Raw genomic sequence first — 14316 nt, forward strand, 5'->3', positions numbered from 1 at the left:
GCAGGACTTTGCACTTGACCTTGTGACTTCATGAGGCTCACATGGGCCCGCCTCTCCAGTTTGTGTAGGTTCCTCTGGCATGTCAACCGCACCACTCAGCTTGGTATCATCTGCAAACTTGCTGAGAGTGCCCTCAATCTCACTGTCCTCCTCCGCCCTATCATTGATGAAGATATTAAACAGCACTGGTCCCAGTACAGACCCCTGAGGGACACCACTTGTCACCCATCTCCATCTGGACACCGAGCACTACCCTTTGGATGCCACCATCCAGCCAATTCCTTATCCACTGAACAGTCCACCTATCAAATCTATACCTTTCCAACTTAGAGAGAAGGATGTTGTTGGGAATAGTGTCAAAGGCCTTGCAGAAATCCAGATAGAAGACATCCATAGCTCTTCCCTTGTCCACTGATGCAGTTACTCAATTGTAGAAAGCCACTAGGTTGGTCAGGCAGGACTTGTCCCTAGTAACGCCATGCTGGCTGTCTTGAATAACCTCACTGTCCTCCATGTGCCTCAGCAGAGTTTCTAGGAGGATCTGTTCCATGATCTTCCCAGGCACAGAAGTGAGGCTGATCGGAGAGTAGCTCCTAGGGTCCTCCTTTCTACCCTTCTCAAAAATGGGTGTGATGTTTCCCTTCTTCCAGTCACGAGGGACTTCACCCAAGTGCCATGACTTCCCAGATATCATGGAGAGTGGCTTTGCAACTACATCAGCCAATTCTCTTAGGACTCTTGGATGCGTCTCATCAGGTCCCATAGACTTATGTATGTTGAGGTTCCTCAGGTGATCACGAACCATGTTTGTTTTGTCTTACCTACAGAACTAGATACACTGTGGGTCTTCATGGGGAAACCATCCAAATACATTATTTTCTTGCTTAATCAGTATGATCAACATTTTTCAAGTAAGTAAGAAAAAGGGAAAATAACAGCAGGAAATACGCACCAATACATATAAGTCCTGTAGAGTCCAACTTGCTGCCAGATGAACACTCACAACTGAAAGATCCAAGATTGTTCCTGCAGGCACTGTTGGTGCATGGGCTGCTTTCACATTCATTTATATCTAGAATCCAAAAACAAAAGACACTGTTAGAACTACAATGTTCTTCTTGAAAATATATAGTATAAATGCTGCTGTAGACCATGATTTGCCAAGACTGCCTGGTATATTTACTTCCCCCTACTCTAAGTATGGCATTCAAAAGACATAGGGACAGGCAGCTAACACATACATGGATGTGTATAGGAGCACATATTTTGAAAGTGTTAATGAAATGGCACTTTTCTACAAAGACAGTAATTGCCAGCAACTTGGACTATAAAGCTTTTGAGTATCAATTATAACTGTCCTATGAGAAAACACAACTCTTTTTTCATAGAATGCAATGCATTCCCAGCCACAACATGCAGTGCATAAATAAAGGCCTTATTGCTTCTGTCATTTATCGCTCCATGAGACTTTGGAAAACCCTGTCAGAAACAAAATATTACAATGCTGCCTGCAATTCTCTAGTTCTGGAAAGCAGTCAAGAAATAGGACTTGAAACTGGAATACTGTAAATGGCACTTCTCTCTAGCCCCTAAATATTTTTTTTTATTACCCCCATGAGTTTTTTAAGCACATGTAAGAATAAGAACCCTACAGACAGTATTATTAGTTCATTTGTTTTAAAGAGTGAAATGAGTTTTAAGACTAAAACAATACTAGCTAATTCTTTCAAAGACAGTTGCAAATGCATATCTACTATTTCTTGCTGAACTCAGCCAATCTCATTTTTTGACTTGGGTCCTCACTCGAGCCATATACTCTAATTAAACCAGATACTTCCTTTTTATCCAGAAATAAAACTGCTTAGTACTTGCTTATGTTTGCTAGTAGTGCTTGAGGAATAATGCCATTCCCATAAACCAAAATAGGCTGATTTAAATTAATCATACATTAATGCAAGGTCTAGTTAATGGAAACACTAATAGTGTCAAGAGATCATTTTCAAGACAAAGTATTTTTTAGAAACCATGAAAAAGATGGTATTTCCTATTTGTTATGTTATGATGCATCAAGCCTTCATTTCACTAGATATGTATTCTTTCATGATTTTCTGGGGTCATGGGAAGGAGTGTGTGTTTAAGATACCGATCAAATTACCTATATATTATGAAACAAAAAGAAAAAAGAAGATGAAAAATGCCCAGAAATCAGTAAACTTAGTAAACTGTGATCTCTTAACGCCAAAAGGAAGCACTTTTTAAAAGCCAATTTTCACAGTCCCTTTACTTAATGGAATTACTTGCAAAAATTAAATAGGAGTTGCCCTTGAACAGCAGCAAGGTTTTGAATAGTGGTAGAGCTTTACGTTTGTGAAGTTTACTCTTAAACTTGGGGATTACCCAGCTTACACATTAATCATACACAGTTGCAGAGATGCAAAACGTAGGAGGCCTTATTGGGTTAAGACAGTGTATTACAGGAACACACCCCGAGAGCTTCGATGACTGGCTGTACTGGCCTAGCTGCATCAGCAGTCCTCAAGACCCACCCTACTACGGGCTGGTAGTCCTGTAGAGCATTAGGCAGAGCTTGCATGTTTCTCTGCAAACAGTCTGCTTAGACACAGGTGGACATGCTGAGTCCTGAGACAGTTTACTGTGGAGAGTAACAAGCAAGAAGAGTTACAGATGTATGTGTGCCTACAGGGCTATGTCATTGGCATCACTGAGATGTAGTGGGATGGCTCTCATGACTGGAGCATAAGAATAGAGGGATATAAACTCTTTAGGAAAGACAGGCAGGTGAGAAGGGGAGGGGGTGCTGCCCTCTACATTAAGGACCAGCTGGAGCCCAGGAAGGTCTACCTGGGATAGGGTGAGAGGCTCACAGAGAGTTTATGGGTCAGGATTAAAGGGAAGGCAGGCGAAGGAGACATCATAGTGGGGGTCTGCTACAGGCCACCAGACCGGGAAGACAGAATGGATGAGATTCTCTAAAAGCAGATAGCAGCAGCTTCTACTTCACAACTCTGGTACTCATGGGGGATTTTAACAACCCTGGCATTTGTTAGAATGACAACACAGCAGGGCATCAGCGATTGAAGAGGTTCCTCAAATGCAGATGGTAACTCCCTCTTCCAAGAGGTAGAGGAAATCTACAAGAAGGGGTGCTATGTTGGACTTCATCATCATCAACAAGGAGGGGCTGGTGAGCAACATGAAGCTAACAGAATCACAGAATGTTAGGAGTTGGAAGGGACCTCGAAAGATCATCCAGTCCAACCCCCCTGCCAGAGCAGGATCACCTAGACTGGGTCACACAGGAACGCATCCGGGCAGGTTTTGTTTTGAATGTCTCCAGAGAAGGAGTCTCCACAACCTCTCTGGGCAGCCTGGTCCAATGCTCTGTCACCCTCACAGTAAAGAGGTATTTCCTCATGTTCAGCTTGAACCTCCTGTGCTCCAGCTTGCTCCCATTGCCCCTTGTCCTGTCATTGGCTATCACTGAGAAGAGCCTGGCTCCTTCCCCCTGACACTCACCCTTCACAAATTTATACACATTAATGAGGTCACCCCTCAGTCTCCTCTAGTCCAAGCTAAAGAGACCCAGCTCCCTCAATCGCTACTCATAAGGGAGATGCTCCACTCCCTCAATCTTTGTGGCTCTGCGCTGGAGTCTTTCAAGCAATTCCCTGTCCTTCTTGAACTGAGGGGCCCAGAATTGGACACAATATTCCAGATGTGGTCTCGCCAGGGCAGAGTAGAGGGTAAGGAGAACCTCTCTCGAGCTACTCGCCACACCCCCTCTGATACACCTTCCTACCCTCAGGCAGATCAACACTTCCTCCCAAATTAGTGTCATCTGCAAACTTACTGAGGAAGCACTCAACCCCCTCATTTAGATCATTGATAAAGTTGTTAAATAGGACTGGGCCCAAAATTGAGCCCTGGTGAACACCACTTGTGACTGGTCGCCAGCTGGATTTAGCTCTATTCACCACAACTAAACATAGGTCCAGAGTAGGTCCAGAGGAGGGCCATAAAAATTATCCAAGGGCTGGAGCACCTCCCCTACGAGGACAGGCTAGGAGACTTGGGGCTGTGCAAACTGGAGAACAGAAGGCTCTGGTGACACCTTACTGTCGCCCCCCAGTTTCTGAAGGGGGCCTACAGGAAAGCTGGAGAGGGAATTTTTACCAGGGCAGGTAGTGATAGGACAAGGTGGAATGCCTTTAAACTGGAAGAGGATAGATTTGGACTAGATATTAGGAAGAAATTCCTTAACTGTGGGGGTGGTGAGACACTGGCACAGGTTGCCCAGGGAGGTTGTGGATGGTCCCTCCCTGAAAGTGTTCAAGGCCAGGTTGGACAGGGCTTTGGGCAACCTGGTCTGGTGGGAGGTGTCCCTGCCCATGATCTTTAAGGTACCTTCCAACTCAAAGCTTTCTATGATTCTATGAGGGTGCAGCACAGTGTATGAGCAGATAGGGCCAGACCAGGTTTGGCACTGCTCAGGTACTGTCTTGGTGTGCTGGTTAGTGCAGTAAGAAAGCAGAGCAGATCTAGAAAGCCAGCAAGTGCTGATAAAGCAAGCTCTAAGTCCTTCTGTCTTAATCTGGAGGGCTTGTCAGTATTTATCTGATCTGCATTCCTTCTGTCCCCTGTAAATACATTCCACACTTTAATACTTACGGTTTTATTATCCAAGGCATGCTCCCCATGTTCCTGGCCTCCCACTCTCTCCCCAGTCAGCAATACCTGGTAGCACAGAGCAGCCTCTGCTGCTTTTACTGAGAAACCAAATATCTGTTTTCCACAATTAGAAACAGATCACACCAAGACAAAGAAGTCATCTTAAGCATGCTATCTGCAGTCTGGCTGGTAGCAAAACAAGTAAAGAAATGGTTCTTTACACAATGGGCAAACAAACTGGAAACCTTTGCCCTAACATGCTGAAGACTTGCATTAATCTATGGCAGTCTGGAAAAGTTCATAGAAGATAAATTCACCAATGTCTGTATAAAGTAAAGATCCTACTTCTGAACCACAACTGCTCAAAAGGGGACTCGAAAATTATTTTGGGAAAGCAACGTTGTATACTTATTCTGCTGTGGGTCAGAGGGATCTTTGATCAGTCTCTGCATTTATGTCTTTGCTTGTTTATAGGTATGATTCCCTGTGCAGTTAATTGCAACTGTTCTTCCCTCCTTTTAGCTAAGAAGCAAGTTAAGTGAAGTTCCCATGAAGGACTAGGCATAATTTGTTCCACGGTCTCTTTGAGGCTTTTGGACACTAAAAATAGTCTCCACTGAACACATGCAAAATGAGACTTACAACTTGGCCATATCTGATCACATTTTCAGAGAAAGGCAGCACCATCCTGACATAAAAACTACTCAAGACATTTGAAGCTGCAACAGCATACAGAAGTAACAGCTTTTTAAAGGAAAGGTCACAAGGTTTGCATTTTTCTAAATGCTCAGATCAACATTTTCTTAGAAATTAACAAGAAGTTTTGTCTGAATTTTTTAAGGGCAAAATTAAAATATAGCCTGACTCAGACAGCCAGTGAAAAAAATTATAGGTCAAGTGCTTGAAGACTCCTGAAAATACTTGAAGCTGAAAAAGGGTGATTTTTAAGTGCCACATGGTTTTAACAGCTGGCAGCCCAGCTACACACAGGTCTGCACACACACAACCAAATGCATTTCAAACATATTCAGAATATAAGAAAATGCATGAAACTTAAAATGCTTCACATTTACAGATGTAGTACCAGGTTATCGTTCCTATCTTTAATTCTCCCCGATACTTAGAAGCTAGGTTTAAAATTTATTTTCTTCTAAGAGAACACATCTTGTAATTTGTTTTCAGGCTAATGAGAGACTCAAACCTAACTAAAAAAGAAGTTGAAGGCCACACCTGGAAGTCACTGTCCCCAGAACTACAACCAAAGTGAGTAAGTGGAGATGGAGGGGCTAAAACATCTAAAGTTCAACACCTTACAAAGAGTGAAGCAGCTGTCTTGATTTCATGGGCCATATTCTTCATTCTCTGCCCAAAAGCAGTGAAAGGAAAGAAGACTCAAATTGAACACATGGGTGAGCAAAAATGGGGAAGAACAGAAAGGTGATACACCATTGTCAAAGCTGACAACTTTCTAGACTGGGAGAACTGCCTGTCCATTTCAAGCCAAATTCAGCAATCTAGTATAAATCCTCACTCAAGTTTGCATGAAACACATTCCTTAGAAAAACAGCTGACTCAATTTGCCAGGCTGCTGCTGTCCCACTCTCAGTTTCTACCTTTCCTGAGTGCCAGTGCCAGCCTCTCACACATGCCACAGAAAAATAGCTACTTTTGAACTTCTGGGATGAGAATGGCAGAACCTTGTTGCAAGACCAGCGGTGAGAGAAGATGTATCACAGAACCAGACACATCCTCATTTCACTTTGTCCTGATGCAGGTGAAAGAATACTCATTCCATTTCTCTCTACAGAGTAGAAAGAGGGAGAGCAACTTTCACTCAGCATTAGGGTACACATATCTGGAGGCATTAAATTCTGGTTGTAAAAACTAACCAAACGCTTTTGGGTATTAACAAGTTTATAATACTGCATTGACTACTTCCCAGAAACCACTGTTCAGGAAAAAAAAATTCAAGGATGAATGAACTTCAACATTACTGCTCTGCTGAGTCAAGTGAAAGAGTATCATATGCATAATGTAAAAAAAAACAATATTGTTTCCATATACCTTATTATGTTGATATTAAATGGTCATTTTAATCAGAGTGAGCAAGAAAACCAATTGATTTTAACACTGTTCTATTGGGTTGGCCAAAAACCTAACTGTAGTTTTTATTTTAATAGATGGACATATATGTCTTGAAATGTAGCTAACTTCATTTTAAACCACAAATTCATTATGTAACTTGACAGCTGACAGTTCAAGTTTGTTTTAGAAAAAAAAAGTCTATGACTTCATTAACAATTTTTAATTTGGCATCAATTTCAAAATGGAACATTAAAAAAGGAACAATTTAATCATATTTTGCTGTATTACTTCTAAAATGGAAAAAATTGTGGTGCATAAAAAGTTATGTGATGTGTATAGTGAAGGTATAAAACTACAGCAGTGTCAGAATTGATTTGCTAGATTTCAGTTCAGAAATTTTGGTGTTAAAGATGCACCGTGCTCAGGAAGGCCAATCAAAGTTAGTAACAACAAAATAAAGGCATTGATGAAACCTAAGCACGTTGACATCTGTGATTCTCTCTTGAAACATGAAGAAAATGATCCGCTTTTGAAATATTTGAAAACTGGATCATCTACAACACTGACAAACAGAAGAGATCATAGAGCAAGCATGATGAACCAGCTCAAAGCACTTTAAAAGCAGATATTGACCAAAGGAAGGTTATGCTGTCAGTCTGCTGGGATTTCAAAGGTACTGTGTATTTTGCATTGCTTCCAAGGAACTGAACCATTAATGTGTACTGTTGACAACTGGATAAATTAAAAGATGCCATCAAAAAGAAGTGATCACAAATGGTGAATCACAAAGGTGTTGTGGTTTTCCATGACAACACTAGACCACATACAAGTTTGGTCACCCATCAAAAATTGTTGCAGCTTGGATGGGATGTGTTACCACATCCACCATATTCACCAGACCTGGCACCATCAGACTACCACTTGTTTTGTTCTTTACAAAACATCTTGAATGGTTAAACCATCACTGCTGATGAATGTATAAAATCGTTCTTGGAACTTTTTATTTGCTGAAAAAGATAAGAACTTTTTTGAGTGCAAAATCATGAAGTTGCCTGAAAGATGGCAAAAGATAATGGAATAAAATGGACACTACAGTGTTTACTACCATTTTTGTTTCCCATGAAAAATTCACCTTTCATTTACCCAGAAAAGGAAGCAATTACTTTTGGGCCAAATCAATATATTTTAAAATAAAAGCCAATATATTTGAGAATATTTATCAGGGTTTTATTTTAAAAGCCCTGATTTTTTAATTTTTTTCTTAAGTGAAGTGAGCGTACTTTGTAAATGTGAGAGAAACAAAAACTGAAACAGTCCTGGAAATGAACAAATGTGCATTCCTGGAAATGCTCTTCAAAGCACATCTGGTTTACATTTAACTAGTTATGTCGCTGGAAACACAACGTAAAGCACAGAACTTGTAAAAATCTCAACTTTTTACAGACTCTGGAGCCTCACACAACTCCCCCACTTCCCACAGCAAACTGATACAAAATTTCAATTGAACCATAAATGAAAACAGTGAAGGGTTTTGCTGTTTCTTCACAGTTACTGATTAGACTTATCTTAATTAAAAATATATGAGTGAGTAATAAACATCAGAGTATTTACAAAGCAGAACACAAAGCTTCCAGCTACAGATAGTGAACTTGTAACTCCAAAGCAAATTATGTAGTGTTTCTTTGAAAACACAATTTGGACAGAAAGAGATTAATTTATTCCTCTACTGCTCACCCATTCAACATTTTTAAAAAATGTCATACATTTAATAGATATTATAGACAGTTTTATGCCAAACACCTCCTGATCAGCTTTTTCGCCTGATCAGCTAAGTTTAAACATCAATCTAACTATGAGATTCAAGATGAAGATAACAGATCCTTCACGAGCTACTTATGTAAGTTAATGTAGATAACAATATTGAAAGAAACTGAAAATCCTTCAGGATTCTGCAGTTCAGACAATAAGAAAAGAGAAGTATTTTAGGGTGATTACACTAAACTATGTTGAGAAAGGAAATACTCCTACAAATTTAAAGTTTTAGTTAATTATCAGTTGTTTCTCAGGGTTATTTTTCCCCAAAGGAGAAAGCAGGAATATTTTTCTTCCTTTAACAAAATGCTTTATTATTTTAAATATTTCTGCAGCATTCACCCCCAATCACAAGCTCACTGCTCAGAGTTCAGCAGACATACATGATTATGAAATACAGCCAAGAGAAGAACAGTCTGTCTTTTCCTCTCATATTTGTCACCACTCAATCTTTTGTGATTGTTTAGCTTTAATGTTATATAATAAGCAATAAAATTAACACAGCATGAGGTCTTCTCACCTTCACATGTGCCTGTCTCAGTGCTGAAAACATAACCCTTTGGACAAGTGCAGCTGTAACTTCCACGGGTATTTCGACAGTGCCCGTTATCACACAGCAGCCTGTTCACTGAACATTCATCAATGTCTGAAAAAGATGAGTTAAGACATACCAGTGAATGCAAATGCCATGAGATGCCTTCAAGTCCACAAGTAGCCTCTGCTGCTTTCTGTAGCAACAATTAGGTTGATGGATATACAGTTTTCTACAACAGTGACTGAGCAAGGGAAAATGCCAATTCTTAGTTTCAAAAGTCTAATTAATTTTCAGATTCTTATTACCAAAAATTGTGTTCTGTTTTTATTTCTTTTCATTAGCAGGCTTCAAGAATAGTCTTATAATAATATTTAATTAATTTATTCCATTTTCCTGGAATGAGCTTGGGAACTTTGTCAACTGTATGACATCACCGTGACAACTTTGCAAAGGTCTATTTGCTATTAAACTAGCATTTTAATTTTTTTCTAAATGCACAAAAAGCAATGTGTTAGATTACTGTTCTAATCTTGTTTTATGGGCAAAAATTGATTTTGTCATCCATGAATTGAATATGTGCATTCAACTCTAAATTGTACATTTCACAGATGGCAGACATCTCAAAAGCACACATTCTCCAGAGGTAGATTGTACTGAAAAAAACAAACCTTACAATTAAGACCAGGATATCAAGCACACTGAACAGGAAAAAAGCAAATTAACATCACCCCCTGAACTCCTCCTATACTAAGTGTAAATAATGCTAATAAAAAGCAATCAGTCTTGCTCATTATCCTATTGTTTATTTTTTAAAAGGAAAAAAAAAGTAATTTTAAGATACTTTAATGCCCATCACATGTCACAAATACTTAAGCTTATAAAATAATACTGACAGGATATGTTATGATACATATGACACTTTATTCTGCTTCAGGGTGTCTCCTATATCTTGACTACTTGAACCAAACTTAACAATGCAACTGAAATCTTAGATCAACTAAATTCTTTACAGACTTCATGTTTAAAAACAAGGAATAAAAACAAGAATGCAATACAATTACAATCTGGAGGCCTTCTGTTTCCCAACTACATTAGATTTTGCAAGCTATGCTTATAAATTCCTTTAGGATTCAGATAGTAAAGTCTAAATTTCCCCAGATGATGAATCTGAGCTTTAAGTTTGGCAGCTGTAACGAAGCTCTTCTAAAATAACCTGTCCTTAATCTAACCCCATCTGATTTTAACCTATTAAAGGACTACAGATTTGGAATTTAACATTTTCAAGAGCAATAGACTTGGATTTTGAGATTGTTGTCATGCAGTCCTTTAACACAAGCTAGTAAGGTGCAAACTGCACAGAGTAACTTCAGATTTGGACTGTAATCTACTGTGATATGCACTGTAAAAACACAGATCTATCCAATTTATGCTCTATAAACACTTAAACTGACAAAAATACTGTTTGTTTTCTGTCTTATGGAAATTTTTATTTCCTGGCAGCTCATAATCTGTATCATTAATTAAAATATTTCAACCCTTTATTTGAATGTTCGTAATTAAATTCTTCTGTGCAAAAATTCTCCTAAGAATAAACACATTCTCACAATCAGTATGCTGTATTTTTATTTAAACAATTAAAAAGACAGATACCTGTACTAGCACTTATATAATCCCAAGTGTAACTAGATGAATAAAATCCCTTGCCATAAAATTAATTTGGAAAAGGAATATTTTGTAAAGTATTTTAAAAAAACCCACCATCTTCTGCAGCAGTACCTTTCCTGTCAAAGGGTCCTACTTAGGGCCTTTAGAAAGTAACTAGCAGTAAAACTCCTTAAGTTAAGCAGATGAAAAGAAACATTATCACTTTGCGTATATTTTTATGTTTAGAATTACAGGACTATAACAGGACTATAAGCAATATTATTGCACAATGTACCTGTGGTATAAATACACTTTTCTTCAGATGTAAGAATTCCCAAAAGAAAAAAAATGCTGAATTTTATGTATGACCATGAATAATATAATTAGTCAGAGTGTGAAACATATAACATAGATATCTTCCGTTGGGTATTCCTAAATGCTTGCAGAACACATATCTAGATACTGCAACAACAGCCTGGTATGAAAACCTAGCCAAAATACAAATTACAATCAGAAGTTTTCGAAGAAAATAATTCCTGTATACCGGTGACCTGAAATTCTGGTGAACATAAGAACAGCTGTTACACTAGAATCAACTGTTCAGACATCATTTGTGAAATCCTAAGAGTAGGTAATTTCTTCCTTCACGAGCTGAAGCTTTCGAAAATTAGAGGACTAAGCATGCAGCAATCCATTCTGCTGTACTTGTGTAACTCAGGGACATCACGATTTTTTGTATAGTGCAGAGATTGTGCACAAAGGCCACCAGTTATCACTTATTATGATAACGATAGCCACCTGTTACATTTTATTATCAAAATCATGGCCTTCGGCTTTTGACAAATTAGTATCCAGCTTTGAAAGGAACACATTTTAGGTGGTCTTGACAAATATTATACTTTAAATTGTAACACAAACTGATCCATGTTTTTGATAAAATTAATTTCTAATCTGCAATCATCTCTCCTGCTTACACTTCCCAACAGCAATATGCTCCATCAAATCACAAAAAAATAAACCAGTAAGAATATTAGCTACACAGTGACTGAGAAAGGCAGTTTCATTAGAGATTTTTTGCAGTTTCACTGTAGCTTTAAGAAGTAAACATCTTGCAACTTAAATTCTGTCAAATCAAATTAGGACCAATATAGTGATGAATTATTCAACAATAATAAAAAACCCAAGCAACTTACCCACACAATTCCTTCCAAAAGTATCAGGCTCGTAGCCAATGTTACAGTTACAACGATAGCTGCCACGTAAGTTTTCACAAATTCCATTGGAACAAATATCAGAATCCAGTGTGCACTCATTAATATCTGTATTAACACAACCCAGAAGATAACCAGAAATTGAAAGATATGAAAAATCTAATCTGGTGACCAATGTGGACAACAATTGACTCATTGAATGCTGGGGCTGTCATTCAGAACAAGAATATAGCAAGAGTGCAGCCAGAAGGCTGAAAGAGGTGATTATTCCTCTCTATTAGAGAACTAGTGAGGCCAAACCTGGAATACTGTATACAGTTTTGGGTCACTTCATGAGGTTCACATGGGCCCACTGCTCAGGCTTGTCAAGGTGCCTCTGAATGCTCTGTTCTACTCCTCTGTCCCTGAGGGCCATTCCCAGGGGGTCACATCCACTAATTTCTTAAATAACTACAAGTTCACTCTCCTCAAATTCAGGATCCTGGCTTTACTCCTCACCTGTCCCATATCCCTCAAGAACATGAGTTGCACAAGGTCATGATCACTACAGGCCAAGCTGTCATCAGTCTTGACCTCACTAATTAGTTCATGTGTGTTGGCAAGCAACAGGTCCAGTAACACTGTTCCTCTGGTTAGGCTGCCTATCATCCGGATAAGAAATTATCCTCAGTGTGCTCCAAGAGTCTCCTGGACTACATACAGCTTTCTGGGCTGTTTTTCCAGCAGATCTCAAGGTGACTGAAGCCCCATAGTAGGACCAGTGCCTGATGTATGAGAAGAGGTTGAGGACTTCAGGAGTACAGTTTTTAATCTCTTCAGGGATCTGCCAGGCAAGTTGTCATGAGATAAAGCCCTGGAGGGAAGAGGGGCCTAAGAAATCTGGTTGATATTCAAGGACCATCTCCTTCGAGTCCAGGAGCAGTGCTTCCCGAGAAGCAGGAAGGCAGGCAAGATACCAGAAGGCATGAACAATTAGCTCCTGGACTTATGTGGGTGCAAAAGGAAAAACCTATAGGGAGTTGAAGTGAGGAAAGGTTGGCCGAGAGGATTACAGAGAAGTTGCCCAAACAGCCAGGGATCAGGAAAGGATCAATCAGGATTTAGGAAAGCTAAATGTGCAGATGGAATTAAATCTGACCAGGGTCATAAAGGGGAAGAAGAAAACTTATAGGTACATCAACAATAAAAGGAAGGTTATGGAAGATGTGGGCCCTCTTCAGAAAATGGAGAACTGGTCAGGAGGGACATGGAGAAGACTGAGGTGCTCCATGGCTTCTTTACCTCAGTCTTCACTGGCAAGGGCTCCAGCCATACTGCCCAAGTCACAGAAGGCAAAGGTAGGGACTGGGAGAAGGAAGATCCACTCACTGTAAGTGAAGATCAGGTTCGAGATCATCTAAAGAGCCTGAAGGTGCACAAGTCCATGGGACCTGATGGCATTCATCCGCAGGTCCTGCGAGAACTGGCAGATGAAGTTGCCAAACTGCTGTCCATCATATTTGAAAGGTCATGGCAGTCTGGCGAAGTTCCTAATGACTGAAAAAGTGGAAATATAACCCCCATTTTAAAAAACGGGAAAAAGGAAGAAAAAAAAACCAAGCCCAATAGGCCAGTTGATATGACCTCTGTGCCTGGCAAGATCATGGAGCAGATCCTCCTGAAGGCTCTTCTAAGGCACATGGAGAATGAAGGTGCAGTGATTGGTGGCAACCAAGATGGCTTTAACAAGGGCAAATCATGCCTCACCAATTTGGTGGGCTTTTACGGTGGAGTTACGGCTTCAGTGAGAAGAGAAGAGCAACTGACGTTGTGTCCAACTACCTGGACTTGTGCAAAGCATTTGACACTGTCCTGCACAACATACTGATCACAAAACTGGAAAACATGGATTTGATGGATGGACCATTTGCTGGTTAAGGACTTGGCTGGATGGTTGCACTCAGAGAGTTGCGGAAAACGGTTCAATGTCCATATGGAGACCAGTGGTGTTCCCCAGGGATTGGTACCAAGACCAGTACTGTTTAACATTTTTGTCAGTGACATGGACAGTGGGATCGAGTGCACCTTCAACAAGTTTGAAGACAACACCAAGCTGTGTGGTGCAGTTGACACACTGGAAGGAAGGGATGTCATCCAGAGGGACCTGGACAGGCTGGAGAGGTGAGCCATGCCAACCTCATGAGGTTCAACAAGGCCAAGTGCAAGGTCCTGCACCTGGGTAGGGGAAATCCCAAGCACAAATACAGGCTGTGCAGAGAATGGCTCAAGAGCAGCCCTGAGGAGAAGGACTTGGGGGTGCTGGTCAATTTAAAACTCAACATGAGCCAACAATGTGCGCTT

General features: G+C 40.0%; 1 protein-coding gene across 1 annotated transcript in view; it reads right to left on the reverse strand.

Moving 5' to 3' along the window:
• LOC104535781 (fibrillin-2-like) overlaps positions 1-12084 on the reverse strand; it is a gene marked incomplete at both ends in the record, with an annotated part of 30440 nt that extends 18356 nt beyond the window's left edge. Inside the window, 3 exons of the mRNA XM_010179852.1 lie at positions 953-1072; positions 9107-9232; positions 11959-12084. Of these exons, the coding sequence (XP_010178154.1) occupies positions 953-1072; positions 9107-9232; positions 11959-12084 (372 nt within the window). The remainder of the gene's footprint in view (positions 1-952; positions 1073-9106; positions 9233-11958) is intronic.
• Positions 12085-14316: the final 2232 nt, after the last annotated feature.

Source organism: Mesitornis unicolor, unplaced genomic scaffold (genome assembly GCF_000695765.1).
Source record: "Mesitornis unicolor isolate BGI_N332 unplaced genomic scaffold, ASM69576v1 scaffold312, whole genome shotgun sequence".
Lineage (NCBI taxonomy): Eukaryota > Metazoa > Chordata > Aves > Mesitornithiformes > Mesitornithidae > Mesitornis > Mesitornis unicolor.